Here is a 19,086-nt window from a genome sequence, read left to right on the forward strand (position 1 = left end):
CATAAATTGGCTTATATTCCTCTGTAGGATGCTCTAGCTGTCTCAGCTTACAAACTACAAACCTGAATTGTGGAACATTTTCGTCAACATGCACTATTGCAAAATGTTGTACCGATCTAGCACAGATCCAACAATTTTCCATTAAATTCCTAGTGCCAAATGAAAGACATTTTCATTTATTCATAACTCAGCAGGTACAAAACCGAGGACTTCCCGCAGGCGAGATCACGTTTAAGTAGTAAAATAAGCCGGTTAAATACCCAGGCATTATCAATATCAATAGCTACGCATTCACAATGCCAAAATGAAAATATGCGTTTTAGAAATCATTATTTTCTCATCGGTTGTCATATGAAAATGATTTCTCATACGCATGCATACCGAATATCCTACGCCATTTTCTAGATATCTAAAATGCATTTCTTAAGGACTAAGATTTTATTTATTTCTTGCACTTCATCTTTCTTTCAATGTAAATAAGTCTCAATGAGAGATGTAGTCTTTGCACGGTAATGGGATTTTACTTTAATTTCTAAGCTTTCAATCTCAGAATTTTAATTTTGTCTTAGATATAAAGCAGACATTTTTTATATGTCAATTATTACAACTGAAGATTTAAAGTTAACGCAATCCCCTGAAATTGCGAGTAGAACTCGTAAATGTTATATAAAGCCTGGAATGTTCGATTGTCTAGACAATAGCTCTCTTCGTAAGCGCTCGTGTAAATAGACTTGCATTTTATTGCCTGGTGTATAGAAAGAATAAATTGCTACGAGAAAATACGCTTTTCAATATACAAGTTTATTTATTACTCATGTTGCGAACTTATTTACATGCTCAACTATTAACATCTAAGGTCAGTCCAGTCGATCCTGAATAACAACAGACTATGAAGGTTTTAGATTATGTAGATTTTCTGGTCAGATTTTGTTGCAATGGAATTTCTAAAAATTATTTTTTAGTGGGGGGTCTACGTTAAAAAGAAAATTTACATACAAAATGACAAGTTTTTATTCGTTAAAAGTAGATTTAAGGCAGCTTAAGTGGCAGAGTATTTAGTTATTTTATTCGCGCACTGAAGGTTCCTTACATTGAAAGGATACACGGTATAATTATTCCACCACTTTAAAAACAAAATAATTTAAACGACTACAAATGATTACCTAGTCCATACTTAATATTATAAATGCGAAAGTGTGTCTGTCTGTCTGCTAGCTTTTCACGGCCCATCCGTTCAACCAATTTTAACGACATTTGGTATAGAAATAGCTTGCATCCCGGGTAAGGACATAGGCTACTTTTTATCCCGGAAAATCAAAAAAGAATTTTTAAAAACTGAAATCCACGTGGACGAAGTCGCGGGCATCATCTAGTATCTACTTACTAAAAATAAGACGCTAAAGTAGAAGCGCCTGATTAACAATTCAACATCCTTTGAGTATGGAACACATGTTTGTTATTTTACGTAAAATGTACCAACTAAAACCTGACCAAATTTTAAAAATTGAACGTACGTATAGGGGCCGTTGGCATAGCGCGTTTTGGGTTCAGAATTCTAAAAATTATCGAATTGTCTCAAAACCTATAAAGTACAAAAACTTGTTAAAAGTTCCTCCGCAACGCAACAATAAATTTCACCTGTCTCATATTTTTTATTATACGTCGATGCACTCAATAATTTTAACCTTTTTAAATGGATTAGGTACAAACCATGCCAATTTAGAACTATATTTATACGTAAAATGTAGGGACAGTTTTCTTTTATTTTTATTATGGTTTAGGTAGCCATTAGTTACACGCAGTGGCATTTTTATCAATGGCAGTGAATTTATGACGAGTGCAAAAGGAATTTATCAAGTTTACTAACAAAGGGCTAATGTGTTTCAAATGTTAATTTAATATAATATTAGGATTACCATATTTTTTGAGCTACCGCTTTTAGTCGAAGTTATTGGAGAGGTAGGTATGTCGATAAAAATATACTTAGGTAATGAAATAACAGTGCTTGCTTTAACGTTGAAGGAAAATATTGTGAGGAAACCTGCATGCCTGAGAGATCTCCATAATGTTCTCAAAGGTGTGTGAAGTCTACCAATCCGCACATGGCCAGCGTGGTAGTCTATGGCCAAAAACCCTTCTCATTCTGAGAGGAGCTCTGCAGTGAGCCAGTGATGGGTTGATCATGATGATGATGATGATGAATGAAATAGCTTTTGCCGGCGGCTTGGTTGGCGGTAAATATGTAATTTATAGCCTACTAGATGAATCCCCGCAACTTCGTCCGCATGGATTTAGTTTTCTAAAATCCCGTGGGAACTCTTTCATGTTCTTCCCCGGTATGCAAGCTATCTCTGTACCAAATTTTGTCAAAATCGGTTGAACGGATGGGCCGTGAAAGGCTAGCAGACAAACAGACAGACACAATTTCGTACTTTGGCACGGCTGAAAGCGCCCGCTAAACCAGTACCTAGGTTCAGACAAAACTTAGAAATCTGTATATATAAAAGGAAAAGCTGACTGACCGACTGATCTATCAACATACAGCTCAAACTACTGGACGGATTAGGCTGAAATCTAGCATGCAGATAGCTATTATAACGTAGACATCCGTTAAAAAAGGATTTTTGAAAATTCTAATATTAAGGGGGTAAAATGAAATTTGTGAAGTCCACGCGGACGAAGTCGCGACTATACGAGTAAGTTATAAATACCCCAATTACCTTTACCGGGTATCGAATATACTTGGAAGACCACTCATCATCACAGTGCCATCACAGAGGTCATCAAAAGTTATTGAGAGGCAATTGAAACTTTTCGAACAAAGTTAATAATAGAAATAATTCACACTTCAAATCGTTTAACAAAACATAGTCGTAGCTGAGTACCTGAGTACTTATCTAGTTGGATGTTTATAATTATTTTAATAACAGTTTATAGTAAACATCTTTCATGTACACACAATATTCGCTATGTACATATCCGTGCATGACAAAATCGACATTGACCGCTCAAAATAGTTGACGTCATTAACGTCAGATTTATGCATCATCCACACCTGCGCGACCAAAGTGGCCACGAAGCGGGAACATCAGCCTCACAGCGCGATCGCCTCCCACGATATTTATTGGCGCGATCCACACATACGCAACCACTAGACCTGCACGTATAGATTCGCGTCGTTGACGCTCCCGCATCGCGTCCCGCATCCCGCGCTCATGACGCACGGGTGTGGCCGCAGCTTTATTGTACCAAGATTGTACCCACGTCGTAATATTCTTCCTATTCCTCTACCATTTTTCTGCCAATGTATATAATTTTTCTACAATTTCTGCTAATGTGACTAATTGTATAATAAATTATCTCTGGTTTAGGTACCTATTTAAGTCAAATTTTTCTTAAATATGTTATTTCCAATTGAGAAGATGGAAGGTTAGATAATAAGTTGTCTGTTGTAAATATTAAAATAAGAAACCTTCAGTTACCTAACGCGATCATTATATTTTTACCTGCATTAAAAATAACAACATTGATCGCAAGACGCAAGTAATAGAAAACTTCTAAAACTAATGGATAGTTTTAACTCGCTTTATACTCACTGACAGGCTTTTATAGTTTACCAACATTTCTGTAGTCCTAACAAAAAGGCGGCTGCAATTGATTGATAGTCGTTTCATTAAAGAGATAATGTAAATATTATAAAGTGATTTGCCAAATTGATGTTGAACGTTAATAATTTAGCCTGTAATATGATATTATTATATTCAGTTTAGGTACAAATAAAAGATACCGTCTACACGTGCAACTAAGTGAACCGATATTTCAAAATTTAGTAGGTAGGTATTTATTGGTTACAATAACTAATCCTCATGCTCTTTTTTTGGGTTTGCTCAGTGCTTGAAGACTATTCGAAAATGTTTGAGCCTGAACATAATATTGATAAATATTAAGACCGGATTTAGTATCGGGATAATTTGGACGCCTGACCTTTGCCATAGACGTTAAGCCAATACATTTTTACTTGTAAATTAAATAATATACATAGATAGGTACAGCATAAGATTGACAATCTCCCTGGCGCAGTGGCAAGCGCTGTGGTCTTATTAAGTGGGAGGTCCCGAGTTCGATTCCTGGCAGGGGTTTGAAATTTTATAATTTCTAAATTTCTGGTCTGGTCTGGTGGGAGGCTTCGGTCGTGGCTAGTTACCACCCTACCGGCAAAGCCGTGCCGCCAAGAGATTTAGCATTCCGGTACTATGCTGTGTAGAAACCAAAGATGTATTGGTTTAATGAAAACTGCCATACCCCTTCCAGGTTAGTTAGCTTCAATCTTAGACTGCATCATGACTTACTACCAAGTGAGATTGTAGTCAAGGGCTAACTTGTATCTGAATAAAATAAAAAAGATAATAGGTACACTTTCATGGCAATGCAATGAAGCTGTGATTTAAAATATGACAGACATGAGGAAAATAACAATACTACATAATATTTCCATATCATTAAATTTATACAATAGTAGCTAAAACTACACGAAAATTGCTTTTAATAACTTCGTTATCATCAAATAATTGTAAAAGAACACGCTAAGATAATTTTAGCAGCAATAATATAAATAGTCCTAGCGTTTAAATATTTCTTCAGGTGGATTTTTCACAAATTCGTTCAGGTAGAATGGAGAAGTCAGCCCGTTTTGTTTTTATTTTATTTGTGTTTGCCTTTCCAACAGGTGAGAGCATAGCTTTCTAGTACTTTTAAGTGTTTTCCGATCCAATCCAGTACTTTCTATGCTATTTATTTGATCAAAGTTTGTAAAGCTATTTAAAGCACTATAGTTACACACCGATTCCGTATCTTTTTTCACTAGCTGATACCCACGACTTTGCCCGGGATTTTGTTTTTGGTTAATCTCTTTGATTTCTTGAGATTAAAATTTGATGTCCGTCTTCAGGATGCAATCAATATCTATGATAAGTTTCATCAAGGTCACTTCAGCAGTTGAGCCGTGAAAAGGTAACAGACAGATGCACTTTCGTATTTATAATATGGGTAGTGACTAGTTGATGCCAAAGCCTTAATCCGCGTGGATTGATTTTTTAAAAATCCTGAAAGAATGTTTTAAAGTTCCGGGAAAAAAAATATTCTATAATCGTCTCCAGAATCTAAACTACCTTTGTACCTAGAACTAGTGTAAATACTAGTTCTACTGTTTTACTTATTTGAAAGTTAGTTTGAGTTATGTACATTGACCTTTAGAAGGAGATAGCAGATCTGTCGTTGAGACCGATAAAACGTCATATAGGCATGAGTGACAGAGACAACGCTCTACAAATCCAAAATGTCATTCTAAAGGCCGATGTACATTACTTTTGGCCGCGTAATGTACCTAGCTATTAAGGAAAGAAGGAAAAGGAAAGTAATGTAAAGAACATAGTACTAAAGATAAAGGTAGAAAATATTTAATGATGTTGTTTTGTTGAACGTTTTTCTTTAATGATTGAAATTTTTTAGACATTTTATCCAGAAGACATGGTCATCGAGGTAAAGTCAACGATACCAAAATAGTTGGTGGGTACGATACGACTATTCAAGATTTCCCTTATCAAGCATACCTGCTGCTACAAAAGGGCTCGGACTACTATCAATGTGGAGGATCCCTTATAAGCGAAAATTACATTTTGACGGCGGCACATTGTCTTTCTGGGTATTTCTAGTTTTTTTTTGTAAATCAAATTAACTTTTCTTCGATATGTAAGTAATTGTTGACAGGAGCAACTTAGCGTTTTGGACACTCGTAGGGTTCATTTCAAATAAATGTTAAATATACTATTATCACCATAACTTCGTACCATTTTCTTGTACAACTGAACAATTTTTTTATCATAATTCGTAAGGTATTGACAGCAGTTTATAGAGTGCAGTTTACTAAGATTACAATCTAACCTATGAGTGAAGCTTAAAGATATTAAGTATATATAGGCCTAAGAATCGGTCCATTGACTTATCTTACTCGTAGTTTATAGTTAAGAGCTGTTTTTATTGGGAGGCACTTTGTTCCTGTGTTCTTCAGAATAAATATAGTACGTGACAGGTCGAGATGGCTATATAGGCATCTAAATTAAAAAGCGATTGTTAGTGTATTGGTTTTGAAATGAATCTAAGATGTCCAGATTAAGACGTCAGGTTAATTTTGAAATTTTCTTTTTCCTAAATATATTTCAAGGTCTGAAAAGTTTTTGCCAGAGTAGGCGGGTTTTGAAATCTGGACCTAAGGTGTCCAGTACCCGTAGTACAAGATTTTACGTCTCACCAAACCAAACCAAATTCGAGAGTCGAAATACTTCCGCGTTACAGTAAAATGGACCTAAACAGCCTTGAATTGAAGTCAAATATTCAATGCCACTGATTTTAATTTCGCAATGTTTCAGCTTGGAGCGCTGGCTGTAGAAGTGTAGACAAACTTGAGCTTTAAAACAAGGCATTTAAGATCCAGTTTACTGTAACGCGGAAGTATTTCGACTCTCGAATTTGGTTTGGTTTGGTGAGACGTAAAATCTTGTACTACGGGTACAGGTTAAGACGTTCATGTTAATTTTGATATTTTCTTTTTCCTAAATATTTCAGGGTCTCAAAAGTTATTGCTAGAGTAGGCAGCACCAATGCAGACAGCGGCGGCACACAGTACCAGAGCACTCAGCTTAGGGCACACCCTAGGTACAATCCTGCCACTTTGGATTACGACGTGGGACTGATTCGTTTTTCGAAGAAGATAAATTTGGATGGAACGAACACTAAAGCTATCAAGCTAGCTGAGAGAGGAAGTCCTGTTCCCCCAGACACTCCTCTTACGGTATCTGGTTGGGGAGCTACTTCTGTAAGTAAATCACACGAAAGTGTGTTTGTTTGTTCATTACACAGAGAATTCAACTCCTAGAGTGAGCATATACAAGGTTTTGAATGAAACAAAATCGTAAAATGTTGGCGGGGGACAGGGGAGAATGTTTTATTGTGATTGGTCGACTTAAAAGTCACGTAATCAAAACAACTTGCGGAATGAGGGTACCGAACGGGCGTGGGCCGACTTTTATGCTAAGCAAGTGCCTAAGCTTGGTGAGCGGGGGTGTTCGGCTATTAGGCGTCTATAGGTGGTGGTCTGTGGTTGATTAGTACCTACTTCAATCACGGAGTTCTGTACTAATTTTGTGGTGCACAATAAAAATTTATTCATTCGTTCATTCTGCTTTGAGTTGTCAAAATTAACTCATTTTTTTGGGTTCGGTTTACTACGTTTAATCCGCTGTCCGTCCATCTGTCCGTCCGTCTATCTGTCAACAGGCTGTATCTCATGCACCGTAATAGGTAGTGTTGAAATTTTCTCAGAGTGTGTATTTCTATTTCCGCTATAACAACAATTAATATAAATAACCAAGATGGTGAATTTCAAAATGGCCACCATGCAAATTATCTTGTACGATGGGGAAGAACCCTTCGTGTGCGCGTCTGACTCGCACTTGACTTTTTTTAGCATATTCGATGTAACTTTATTCCAGGAAGATGGTAACGTCAGTCCGACTCTAATGGCTGTACAAGTACCAACGGTATCTACTGAGGACTGCAATAAAGCGTATGGTGATATTACAAGGAGGATGATCTGCGCTGGCGTCCCTGAAGGTGGCAAGGACTCGTGCCAGGTATTAATTACAAACACATAATGAACTAATGTTACAAACAAAACAAATTAATAATGGTTTCTAGTTGGTTTTTAGGGTTCCGTACCTCAAAAGGAAAAACGGAACCCTTAAAAGATCACTTTGTTGTCTGTCTGTCGGTCTGTCAAAAAACCTACAGGGATGAAATTTGGCAGTTAGGTAGGTCTTAAAACAGACATTAGAAGTACGGAACCCTCGTTGCGAAAGCCTGATTCGCACTTGGCCGGTTTTTTGATACTCCGATCCATCTTTGACCTGAAGTTTTTATATAATTATTATTCAGATACAAGTTAGCCCTAGACTGCAATTTCACCTGGTGGTAAGTGATGATTCAGTCAAAGATGGAAGCGCGCTAACCTGGAAGGGGTATGGCAGTTTTTTTTTTTATTAAACCCATGCTCCTTTGGTTTCTACACGGCATCGTACTGGAACGCTAAATCGCTTGGCAGCATGCCTTTGCCGGTGGTGTGGTAACTTGCCACGGCCGAAGCCTCCCACCAGACCAGACCAGAAATTTAGAAATTATAAAATTCCAAACTCCTGCCAGGAATCAAACCCGGGACCTCCCACTAATAAGACTTACAGTGCTTAACACTGCGCCAGGAAGTCAGGAGTGGTAATGGGCAGGGCACAAAGTTAAAAAAACTAATAGAAGTTGGGGTCTTAGGTGCTAGAATAGCGACCTGGCACCGGAAAGAATAGCGTTGGAAGACTCTAGGTGGACACCAAAAGAGTTGCAAGGAGCTGCTTGATTCAGGCGGTGCAAGGCCGTGGCGTGTGGAAGTCCCCACAAGAGACCTACTATCTAGTAGTGGTATCTAGTACTATGTCTATCGGTTGATAATGCTGATGAACAAGTTTGTTTATGAATGATCTTTCTTTTTAGGGTGATTCAGGAGGTCCGGCTGTTGGAGATGGACCAATCCAGCTAGGAATAGTTTCGTTCGGTGTTGGTTGTGCTCGCAAAGGTTACCCTGGAGTGTATTCAAACGTGTCTAGCCTAAGGAATTGGATTAGGAGGAACTCTGGCGTATAGACATAGCTCAGTTGTAACAAGAACTAATAAAAACAATTAAGATTTACATAATTGGTAGCTAAATGGTAAAAATTACTGTAAATATAGAGCGGCGGAATTATGGAACTATGTGAAAAATAAAGGCACTGTTTACATGATTTGTTTTCATTATTTTGTTTTGGTTTTTTAGCGACAGCGGCCACAGAAATAATACCAATCAATATTTCTATTTCTGGCAGCATTATAAGAGTCTAATAAAACCTGGTCGAGTACTTTTTTATTTATTTATTTGACAACTTAAAACTATCATTACAGGCTAACCTAATGCGATAGCTAAGTTAACTTAAATTATTTATATCTACTTATTATTACATACTTTTACTATGTACAACTAACTGACTTAAACTTAAATAACCTACTTTATTTAAAACTTAACAAAAACGTTGTGGCCCTTATGAACTCGCCCAGTGAGCAGCTGAACAGGTCGATGTGTTGAGCGACCGAGTTGAGCGTGCAAGTCGCGCGCCTTGTTAGAACATGCATAAAGTGGGGATCTATGGTGGTCTAGGCTCTTGAACGAGGATATATGTGTATAAGGGTTGAATAATATTACGTTGACGGGTGACAAAAGTGAGTGGAATAAGAAGACATGTTGTGCCGACCCCACGTAGCGTGGAATAAGGTAAGGAAGAAGGAGAAGAAGAAAGAGGTATCACTCGAGGGGGGAAACCAAATAGAGCGGCAGAATTATGGAACTACTAGATGATGCCCGTGACTTCGTCCGCGTGGATTTGGGTTTTTGAAAATCCCGTGGGAACTCCTTGATTTTCCCGGGGTAAAATTAGCCTATATCACTCTGCAGGTCTTTAACTATACCCATGCAAAAAATCACGTCAATCGGTTGCTCCGTTGCGACGTGATTGAAGGACAAACCAACAAACAAACACACTTTCTCATTTATAATATTATGGGTACTGATTACTTGCTGCTGATGCCCGCAACTCCGTCCGCGTGGAATCAGGCTTTAAAAATGCCGTGGGAACTCTTTGATTTCTGGGATAAAAAGTAGCCTCTGCCACTCTCCAGTGGCTCTACCGCGGTTGTTTGACAGCTACAATGTCACGATCGCAATCATCTCTGATTGGTTAATGCTCGCTCACTATTGGCCACAATGCATTGTTGCAAGAAGAATCGCACAAATTCAGCCAATCAGAACAATTGAGATTGTAATAATGATTGATGCAGGTTTTAGACAATCGCCTTACTGGTTTTTAACTATACCCATGCAAAAATCACGTCGATCCGTTGCGACGTGATTGAAGATAAACCAACAAACCAATAAACCAACAAACAAAGACACTTTCGCATTTATAATATGGATACTGATTTTCAGCGAGCTAGACTAGAGAATAATATTAGCGTTTACCTTTATGCAGTAAAATGAAAAGAAAAGGCAAATCGCTTATGAATATTCATTTTATCGATTGCTAAAATATTCGTTATTTAGCTGTAAACTGCTACTAATAGATCAATCAACGACAAAATATGATGCATTTAGGTTACATACCTGGTAATTAAACCATACGGGAGTGTGTTTAAATTTGACATGCGATTGATCTATTCATGCAGATGTTAGTTGGGAGTCAGCATGGAGAAAACTGTCCGTTTTATTTTTATTTGTTGGTTTTGTGCCTTTCTAATTGGTAAGAATATACTTTGTAAAGATTTGTTTTATTTAACACTAGATGATCCGGTGACTTCGTCCGCGTGGATTTAGGTTTTTAAAAATCCCGTAGGAACTCTTTAATTTTCCGGGATAAAAAGTAGCCTATGTCCTTCCCCGGGAATAAAGTCGCGCGAAAAAGTTAGATTATAAAATCTATACAACAAGCTGTGTTGTTCGCGACAGGTCGAGATGGCAAGCGGGGTATCAGGCAGGGGGACGCCCCGCATACGCGCACGTCACCTGTGCTCGCCCGCACCAGGTTAGCGCGGGGGCTGTGCGGATGTGCGGGGCGTTCCCTCCCCGATGGCCATCTCGACCTGTCGCGTACTATTTTTTATTTATTTTATTTTATTTATTTTATATCTTATTAGAACGACAGTGCCACTTACACTAACTAGATGAGTAATAATAAATTTAAATACAAATAAAGGTACAAGAAACAAGACACAAAATACAAAACGATAAAAGATTAAAGGATTTTGAATATGTACGCTGAGAACATTGAATGACATATTCATGCAATGCTCTCACAGCGTATAGGTATACTATAGGTACCTAATACCTATACTACTTGCTCTTTGATTTTAGATGTTGTATCGAGTGTTCCTGCGAACGAAACCAAGCGATATGGCTACAACGACGACCATAAAATTGTCGGCGGGTACAATGTCACCATACAGGAGTTCCCCTACCAAGCGTACTTGCTACTAAAGCAGGGAAGGCAGTTTTTTCAGTGTGGTGGTTCCATTATAAGTACACGCATTATATTGACAGCTGCGCATTGTTTAACTAGGTACCTATTATACTTATGTAATTTTTAGGTGGTTTAGATGATATTTTCGCTTGTATTTTCGATCTGTAATTTTTATGTGCAATTGTTAAGATTCGTTTTATTAATTAAATTTTTAGGGTTCCGTACCTCAAAAGGAAAACCGGAACCCTTATAGGATCACTTTGTTGTCTGTCTGTCTGTCGGTCTGTCAAGAAACCTACAGGGTATTTCCCGTTGACTCATCATAAATCATGTTTAGGTGGGTAGGTCTTAAAGCAGACATTAGAGGAAAAAATCTAAAAACCGTAATTCAGGGTTAGATTACACAAAATAAATAAATTATCATGAAATAATGATGAGTATTTTCAATTTTCGAATTAAGATAACTATATCAAGTGTAGATATGATACCCATATGAAAGGGCTTTACCTGTGCATTCTAAAACAGATTTTTATTTATTTTTATGCATCATAGTTTTGAGTTATCATGCAAAATGTCGAAAAAGTACGATTGTATTACGGAACCGTCGGTGCGCGAGCCTGACTCGCACTTGGCCGGTTTTTTTTTGCTAAATAAATGACAGCATTAAGCTGCTGTTCTCTTGCAGTTTCATTTCAAATGATTCTATGTTTTTCAGAACAACCAAAGTAATTGCCAGAGTGGGCAGCACGCAGTCGGACACTGGCGGCACTCAATACACCTCACGTAACTTCAAAGCACATCCCCGTTACGATCGCACAACTTTCGATTACGACGTAGGATACATCCGTTTCACTGCTATTGTAATTGATGGAGTGAATACTGCTATTGTAGAACTCGCAGAGAGTGGCACACCTGTTCGACCTGGCACTTATCTTACAGTTTCTGGTTGGGGAGCCACGACAGTAAGTAATTTAGTTTTTATGCGCTTTGTACCTATTAGCTAAGTTTTTACCTGTTACTGTAGTATTGTCATCAAAATTGTGTACGTTTGCGAAACTTTTTGCGTTTGTTAATGCAAAAGTGTGTCTGTCTGCTAGCCTTTCACGGCCCATCCATTCAACCGATTTTGACGAAATTTTGTACAGAGATAAGCTTGCAATCCGGGGAAGGCTACTTTTATCGCAGAAATCAAAGAGTTCCCATGGGGCTTTTAATAACCTAAATCCACGTGGATGAAGTCGCGGGCATCATCTAGTACCTACATAATATTATCATATAAATAAATTGTAATATTAATTCAAATAATTGATAATATACAGTCAAAATACTACAGACAGTAAACTTTTAAATTAATACCTACTATCACGACCCATCACTACCCATATTATAAATGCGAAAATGTGTTTGTTTGTTTGTTGGTTTGTCCTTCAATCACGTCGCAACGGTGCAACGGATTGACGTGGTTTTTTGTACGGGTATAGATAAAGACCGGGAGACTGACATATGATACTTTTTATCCTGGAATATTAAACAGTTACCACGGGATTTTTAAAAACCTATATCCACGCGAACGTAGTCGCGGGCATCTGCTAGTACCTACTTAATATTTATGATTGTAGTATCAATTTAAAACTTTGCAAATTATGTAATCTGCATGTTCTTTCTATCCTATTTGCCACACTTTTCCATCCCTGGGCACCACCCTACCTTAAAGATCAGTTTAAATTTTTTAGCTCCTTCGAACGTGATCGCGGCCTGCGTTCCTGTTTCGATTTCAAGCTTATAACGACCAAACATAATACGCATGGCTACGCGGAATCATTTACTGTAAAAGCAGCTTCGCTGTGGAATGCACTTCCGGTCGAAATAAGACGCTCCAAATCGCTGGCAATCTTTAAAAACCGTGTCAAGAAACACTATTTGTCACTGTAAATTTTCTGCCATAACTATATATACAGTTAGCTATGTAGTATATATATATTATATTTATAGCTACATTGCGACTCCCCGTCTTACAGTTCTATAAGTTCTTAAGTATGGGTTGCCTGGAAGATATCACTTTAGTGATAAGGTCGCCCTTTGTTTTTTAAGTGTAGGATGTATTCTTACTCTCTGTAAATCTATTAACAATAAAGTTATTTTAAATTAAATTAAATTAAGGAAAGGAAACGAGAGTTTTCCTTAATATTTGACAATCTGCACTTGGCCAGCGTAGTTGCCTATGGTATATTTATATCCTAAGCCCTTCTCATTCTGAGAGACCCGTGATAGTGGTCACCGATGATGATGCTTCTTTACTATAACAGGAAGACGGCGATGTATCTGAGAATCTTATGGCAGTTCAAGTACCAGTGGTGTCCAACACTAGGTGCAGGCGGTCGTACAGCACGATCACAACCAGAATGATTTGTGCTGGCGTGCCTGAAGGTGGCAAGGACTCTTGTGGGGTAAAATTATCCATATCCATTATCCATACTAATATTAAGAGCTATGCGTACGAGTAGTATTGTAAGGCATACCGGCGGGGTGATTACATATCTCGCGACAGGCGTAAATCTCGCGATCGTTGCTGTCACACGTCCGGATTGAGAGAGACAGCAATAGTCACAAAGCAAAATAAGAAGAAGAAGAGAGACAGCAAATGAACTGTCGCAATTGCTACTGCTGTCGCTACTGCAACGTTTTACGTAATCACCCCGCGGGTCAGTATGCTACATATTTTGTGCTTATTCTTGCCCTTGATCATTTTAATTGAAGCTGGTATTTTTTGGGCAATCTCCTTTAATTTCTGATTTGATATCCTAGGGTGATTCTGGAGGACCAGGAGTGTCAGATGACGGAGTTCAACAAGCAATAGTATCCAATGGAATCGGCTGCGCCAGGCCGGGAATACCCGGAGTCTACACTAACGTCGCGAGTGTGCGGGACTGGATTAGACGTAGCACAGGCGTTTAGTTGATTCATCATCATCATCATCAACCAATAGACGTCCACTGCTGGACATAGGTCTTTTGTAGGGACTTCCACACGCCACGGTCTTGCGCCGCCTGAATCCAGCGGCTCCCTACGACTCGTCTGATGTCGTCCGTCCACCTAGTGGGAAGTCTTCCAACGCTGCGTCTTCCGGTGTGAGGTCACCATTCCAGCACCTTGGGACTCCAACGTCTATCGGTTGTACGAACTTACTTGTTTAGTTGATTGTTTGTATATAATTAAGACAATAAAATAAAAACTTAATTGATAAAGACAATAAAAAATAATTTGTTTTAGAACAACCCTACCCCCTAAGTGAACAAACTTATCCCCAAAACACTTTTTGATTGTCAATTGTTGTTTATTAAATAACTAGCTTATGCTCGCGACTTCGTCCGCGTGGACTACACAAATTTCAAACCTCTATTTCGGGCCCTTAATCATCATCATCATGATCAACCCATCACCAGCTCACTACAGAGGACCGGGTCTCCTCTCAGATTGAGGGTTTTGGCCATAGTCTACCACGCTGCCCGTGGTAGCCCTTCGGGCCCTTAAGGGTTGAATTTTCAAAAATCCTTTCTTAGCGGATGCCTACGTCATAATAGTTATCTGCATGCCAAATTTCAGCCCGATCCGTCCAGTAGTTTGAGCTGTGCGTTGATAGATCAGTCAGTCAGTCAGTCAGTCACCTTTTCTTTTTATATATTTAGATGATGTAAGTACTGGTGATTAGAGATTTTGCATATAGGTTTCCTCTGAGGCGTACTAAACGCTAAGAAAATATTTCGAGTTTCGATTAGATCTTAATATAATCCATTATCACTACTTGCCCACATTATTATAAATACAAAAATGTGTTTGTTTGTTGATTTGTCCTTCAATCACGATTGACGTGATTTTTTCCATGTATAATTATAGTTAAAGACCTAAACTAATAGGTAAAGACCTTAAACCTGTATGTCTGAGAGTTGTCCATAGTGTTCTCAAAGGTGTGCGAAGTATGCCAATCCGCATTTGGCCAGCGTGGTGGACTATGACGAAATCATAACTCATTCTGAGCGGAGACTCGTGCTCAGTAGTGAGCCTGCGATGGGTTGATCATGTTGAGGATAGTTAAAAACCTAGAGCGTGACATAAAGAGTATTTCATCCCGGAAAATCAAAGAGTTTCCACGGGATTTTCAAAAACCTAAATCCACGCGTACGAAGTCACGGGCTTCAGCAAGTCGTTTATTATATTATGTAAATTATAGGTAGGTAATAACTTTATCATTGAGAAAATGATGGCTGTAGTTATCATACGAGGTTAATATAAATATATATACGGGAGTGTATATTATAATTTAAATATTTGTGCGGATAAATCTTTCAGATTGAATTTTACTCTCGATCAGAATGGAAAAATATTTATTTTTGATTTTTATCGTATTGTTTTGTGCTCTTCCAAGAAGTAAGATTACCAATTAGTTATTTTTTCAAGTGAATATTTATTGAATGGTTTCGTTAAATACTGAAGTTTTTTTTTCTTTTGGGGGATTTTGGGATGGGTAATAACTTTAATATCGCTTAATGTTAGTTGTAAAATTTAGTGTTTTTCAATGATTAAAAGTCTAGATTTGCGTTTGAAATAAATATTTAGTATTAAAATATTTGCCTTTCTGTTTGTTTAGACATCGTGTCAAGGGTTTCGTCCAGTATAAATAATGACAATGCTAATAGAATAGTCGGCGGTTACAATACAACCATACAAGAGTTTCCTTACCAAGCAGTACTCTATGTATTTAGAGGCACAGTAGACTACCAATGCGGAGGATCTATTATAAGCACACGATACATTTTAACAGCCGCACATTGTTTACCAGGGTAACATAAATATTTATCTATTAAAACGATCATCATCATCATCATCAATCGATAGACAATTTTGATCCCGGGCATGCATACCTATTCTCTAACTTTTTGGAGATATGTGCATTAGCAATTAAATATCAGTTGCTTTAACTGCGATGGAAAATATTTTGGGGTAACCTGCATGCCTGAGAGTTCTCCATAATGTTCTCAAAGGTGTGCTATAATGCCATCCCAATCCGCACTTGGCCAGCCTGGTAGGCTATAGCCAAACACTTTTCATTTTGAAAGGAGACCCGTGCTCAGTAGTGAACCAGCGATGGGTTGATGATAATGATCATGAGTGTCTATCCTACTGTGCGAAAGTCATTTGCCAGAGCTTTTAACACATTTTGAATTTTTATTGGAGTTTTGTCATTTTACCTTTAAAAGCTCTGTGTACCAGAACGTTTAAAACTTGGATTATTTTTTGCTGCAGGGCGACAAAGATAAGAGCCAGAATAGGTAGCACAGATGCCGACTTCGGCGGCAAATCTTACGATTCGTTTACCTTTAGAGGTCACCCTGACTACAATCCTGTAACTTCCGACTACGATGTAGCATACGTACACTTGGACTCTGAGATGGATTTAGATGGAGTTAATGCTCGGGCGGTTGAGTTGGCACCTAGTGGAAGTTTTATTGAGCCGGGTACTATGCTAACAGTGTCAGGCTGGGGAGCGCCTGTGGTAAGTGCTCATAGACGAATAGCTACTTCCGTACCGTATGCAAATACCTTTGTTTTTGCTATATTACGATATTCCACCATTGCTGTTATTTTTACAGGAAAATGGCAAAGTTGTTGAAAATTTGATGGCAGTCCAGGTACCAGTTGTATCTTATGAGGAGTGCAGGCGGGCTTACGAAACGGTCACAGTCAGGATGATTTGTGCTGGTGGAGATGCGAAGGATTCTTGTCAGGTAAAATTGCCTGTTTTTATTTCAAAATAAGAAAAAAATATTATAAAAAAATTGGCACACTAGATGATGACGATTTGTTCGTGGGTACATGTTTTTTTTTTAAACCCGTGGGAACTTTTTGATTTTCTGGTATTTAAAGTTAAATATGTTGTGTTAATTAAAGATATATAGGTAAGTCATCTCCATTCCAAATTCGGAAGAATTTCCAAATTCCAGATGCCCAAGACATATTATATTAAAGTTTAAGGGTGTCTGGCAGAGGGTTGCCACAAGTGTCTGGCAATGCATGACGTAATTTTTATACTATTCTGAAGAAAATATAAAAAAATAAGAGGCTATACTGTGACGAAATATTTTATGCGTCTTTGTTATCCGCTATCTGCCAAAGCCACCATGATCCAAGCTTCATAGTTGCTGATCGTTCCTCCCTGTGTTGCGGACAATGTGCATATAAACTTTCAGCTTTTATAAAATAACGAAGGTCTGGCCCTCACGGGTTCTTAGCCCACTACTACTACTACTAAATTAAAATAACCTAAGATGGAACCTTTATAATTTGTGCTCCAGGGAGACTCAGGCGGTCCAGCTGTGACAGACGACGGAATCCAAAGAGGCGTCGTCTCTTTCGGCTTTGGCTGTGCTCGACCAAAATACCCAGGTGTTTACACAAACGTGTCGTACGTGCGAGAATGGATCTTGGAGCACACTGGCGTATAATATAATTAGATAACCTTTATTTGAACACCCAAATGTGTAAAAAATATTTTATAAAATAAGATTTTGTCAGAATTAAATAAGATATTTTTTTTTATAATTGTTTTATCAATTGTATTTCTTTTAGCACGTCTAGGTTCCTGAGCACATCCCGTGAATTCATTATTTTAGTGTATGGATGGTTATTCAATGGAAGAATTACTTTACAATATTAGGATCTTCAAAAGAAGAGTGAACGGAGTTGACGACAGAAAAATTAATATTGATTCGCGTGACAGAAAATCCTAAATTTAAAATTAATAATTTCTTCAAAATCAAAAGATACACTGGGCATCGACCCAGACCTATTGCGTGCAATACAACAATACACAAGGAGTCCAATAGGTACATGATTAGACTAACTTCTGTCTAAAATAACAACTCAGCTGTGAAATTAGTTTTATAACTTATTTATTTTGCCAGCTGTGACCTTTATTATAAGGGAACTGATATAAACTGACATTAAAAAACTTCTAAAATCTATCCCTGCCATAGTGGGATGAAATCTTCAATATGGTGGTTCAATCCACCACTGAAGACGTGTGTTAAAAATGTCTGCCAAGGTTTAAAGACCCACCCACAGGCCTACATGATTACTGACAGAAATATAATATCTCTTGCAACATAATACACAAAAGTATAACAAAAATCGACCACAAACTAACTAATAATAATAAAAATACATAGATTTATTTTCGCATATTAAAATTGATCCCTTGATCAAATTTGCCTAGTAGGTATTTTAATGTTAACCAGTGTTTCCGGTAAAGACTGTCGGTTTGGTGGAAGAACGCATCGGTCTGTGCATGAAATAATGATGTATTTTAGATGAGTGATAAGCTGATAAGTTATAAGCATTTCAAATATTCGAGAAAGAAATTTAACATTGAATATTTATTCAACTGAACTAATTATAGTAGCGAGTTAAGATGTAAAAAATAGCTCTTATCATTGTAGAAATGGTGGCTGTAGGACGTAGGTGACATACCAAGTTAATATCAGAATGCGGGAGAGCACTTAAATATTTGATTATGCTACTGAATTTTTCACACTGAAGTTTGCTCTGAATCAGAATGGAGAAATATTTATTTTTGTTTTTTATCGTATTGTTGTGTGCCCTTCCAAGAAGTAAGATTACCGATTAGCTAGTCAAAGTTTTTTTCAAGTTTTTTTCTCCTTTTTTGAAGTCGGTTAAAAATAGCTGCCCGATAACATTAATTTAATTCTTGATATCGCATCAAGATATTTTTTATTTTATAAAATTTGGATAATTATTTTCAGAAACGATTTTATAGTTAAAAAGTTTAAAGTTGTCATGTTAACACAATTTTAAATGTGTAACGGAAAATGTTATTTGTAAAATTCAATGTATTTCAATTAAAAAGTCTAGATATTTTGTGTTTTAAATT

At 37.6% G+C, this 19,086-nt stretch overlaps 4 protein-coding genes across 4 annotated transcripts in view; all 4 read left to right on the forward strand.

Moving 5' to 3' along the window:
- LOC117983233 (trypsin-1-like) overlaps nt 1-19,086 on the forward strand; it is a 105,305-nt gene that overhangs the window by 74,892 nt on the left and 11,327 nt on the right. The window lies entirely within an intron of this gene.
- LOC117983230 (trypsin-2-like) lies at nt 4,644-8,879 on the forward strand. The gene is made up of 5 exons (XM_034969719.2): nt 4,644-4,726; nt 5,509-5,701; nt 6,622-6,871; nt 7,548-7,688; nt 8,593-8,879. The coding sequence occupies exons 1-5, from the start codon at nt 4,672-4,674 to the stop codon at nt 8,740-8,742; spliced, it is 789 nt and encodes a 262-aa protein (XP_034825610.2). The 5' UTR covers nt 4,644-4,671; the 3' UTR covers nt 8,743-8,879.
- Nucleotides 10,637-14,096, forward strand: LOC138402470 (trypsin 5G1-like). The gene is made up of 5 exons (XM_069499162.1): nt 10,637-10,706; nt 11,036-11,240; nt 11,857-12,103; nt 13,448-13,588; nt 13,947-14,096. Exons 1-5 carry the CDS (start codon nt 10,637-10,639, stop codon nt 14,094-14,096), a joined length of 813 nt encoding a protein of 270 aa, XP_069355263.1.
- On the forward strand, nt 15,508-17,641 carry LOC138402459 (trypsin-2-like). The gene is made up of 5 exons (XM_069499138.1): nt 15,508-15,566; nt 15,787-15,979; nt 16,443-16,692; nt 16,790-16,924; nt 17,492-17,641. The coding sequence occupies exons 1-5, from the start codon at nt 15,512-15,514 to the stop codon at nt 17,639-17,641; spliced, it is 783 nt and encodes a 260-aa protein (XP_069355239.1). The 5' UTR covers nt 15,508-15,511.

The sequence above is a fragment of the Maniola hyperantus genome, chromosome 6 (assembly GCF_902806685.2).
Source record: "Maniola hyperantus chromosome 6, iAphHyp1.2, whole genome shotgun sequence".
NCBI lineage: Eukaryota > Metazoa > Arthropoda > Insecta > Lepidoptera > Nymphalidae > Maniola > Maniola hyperantus.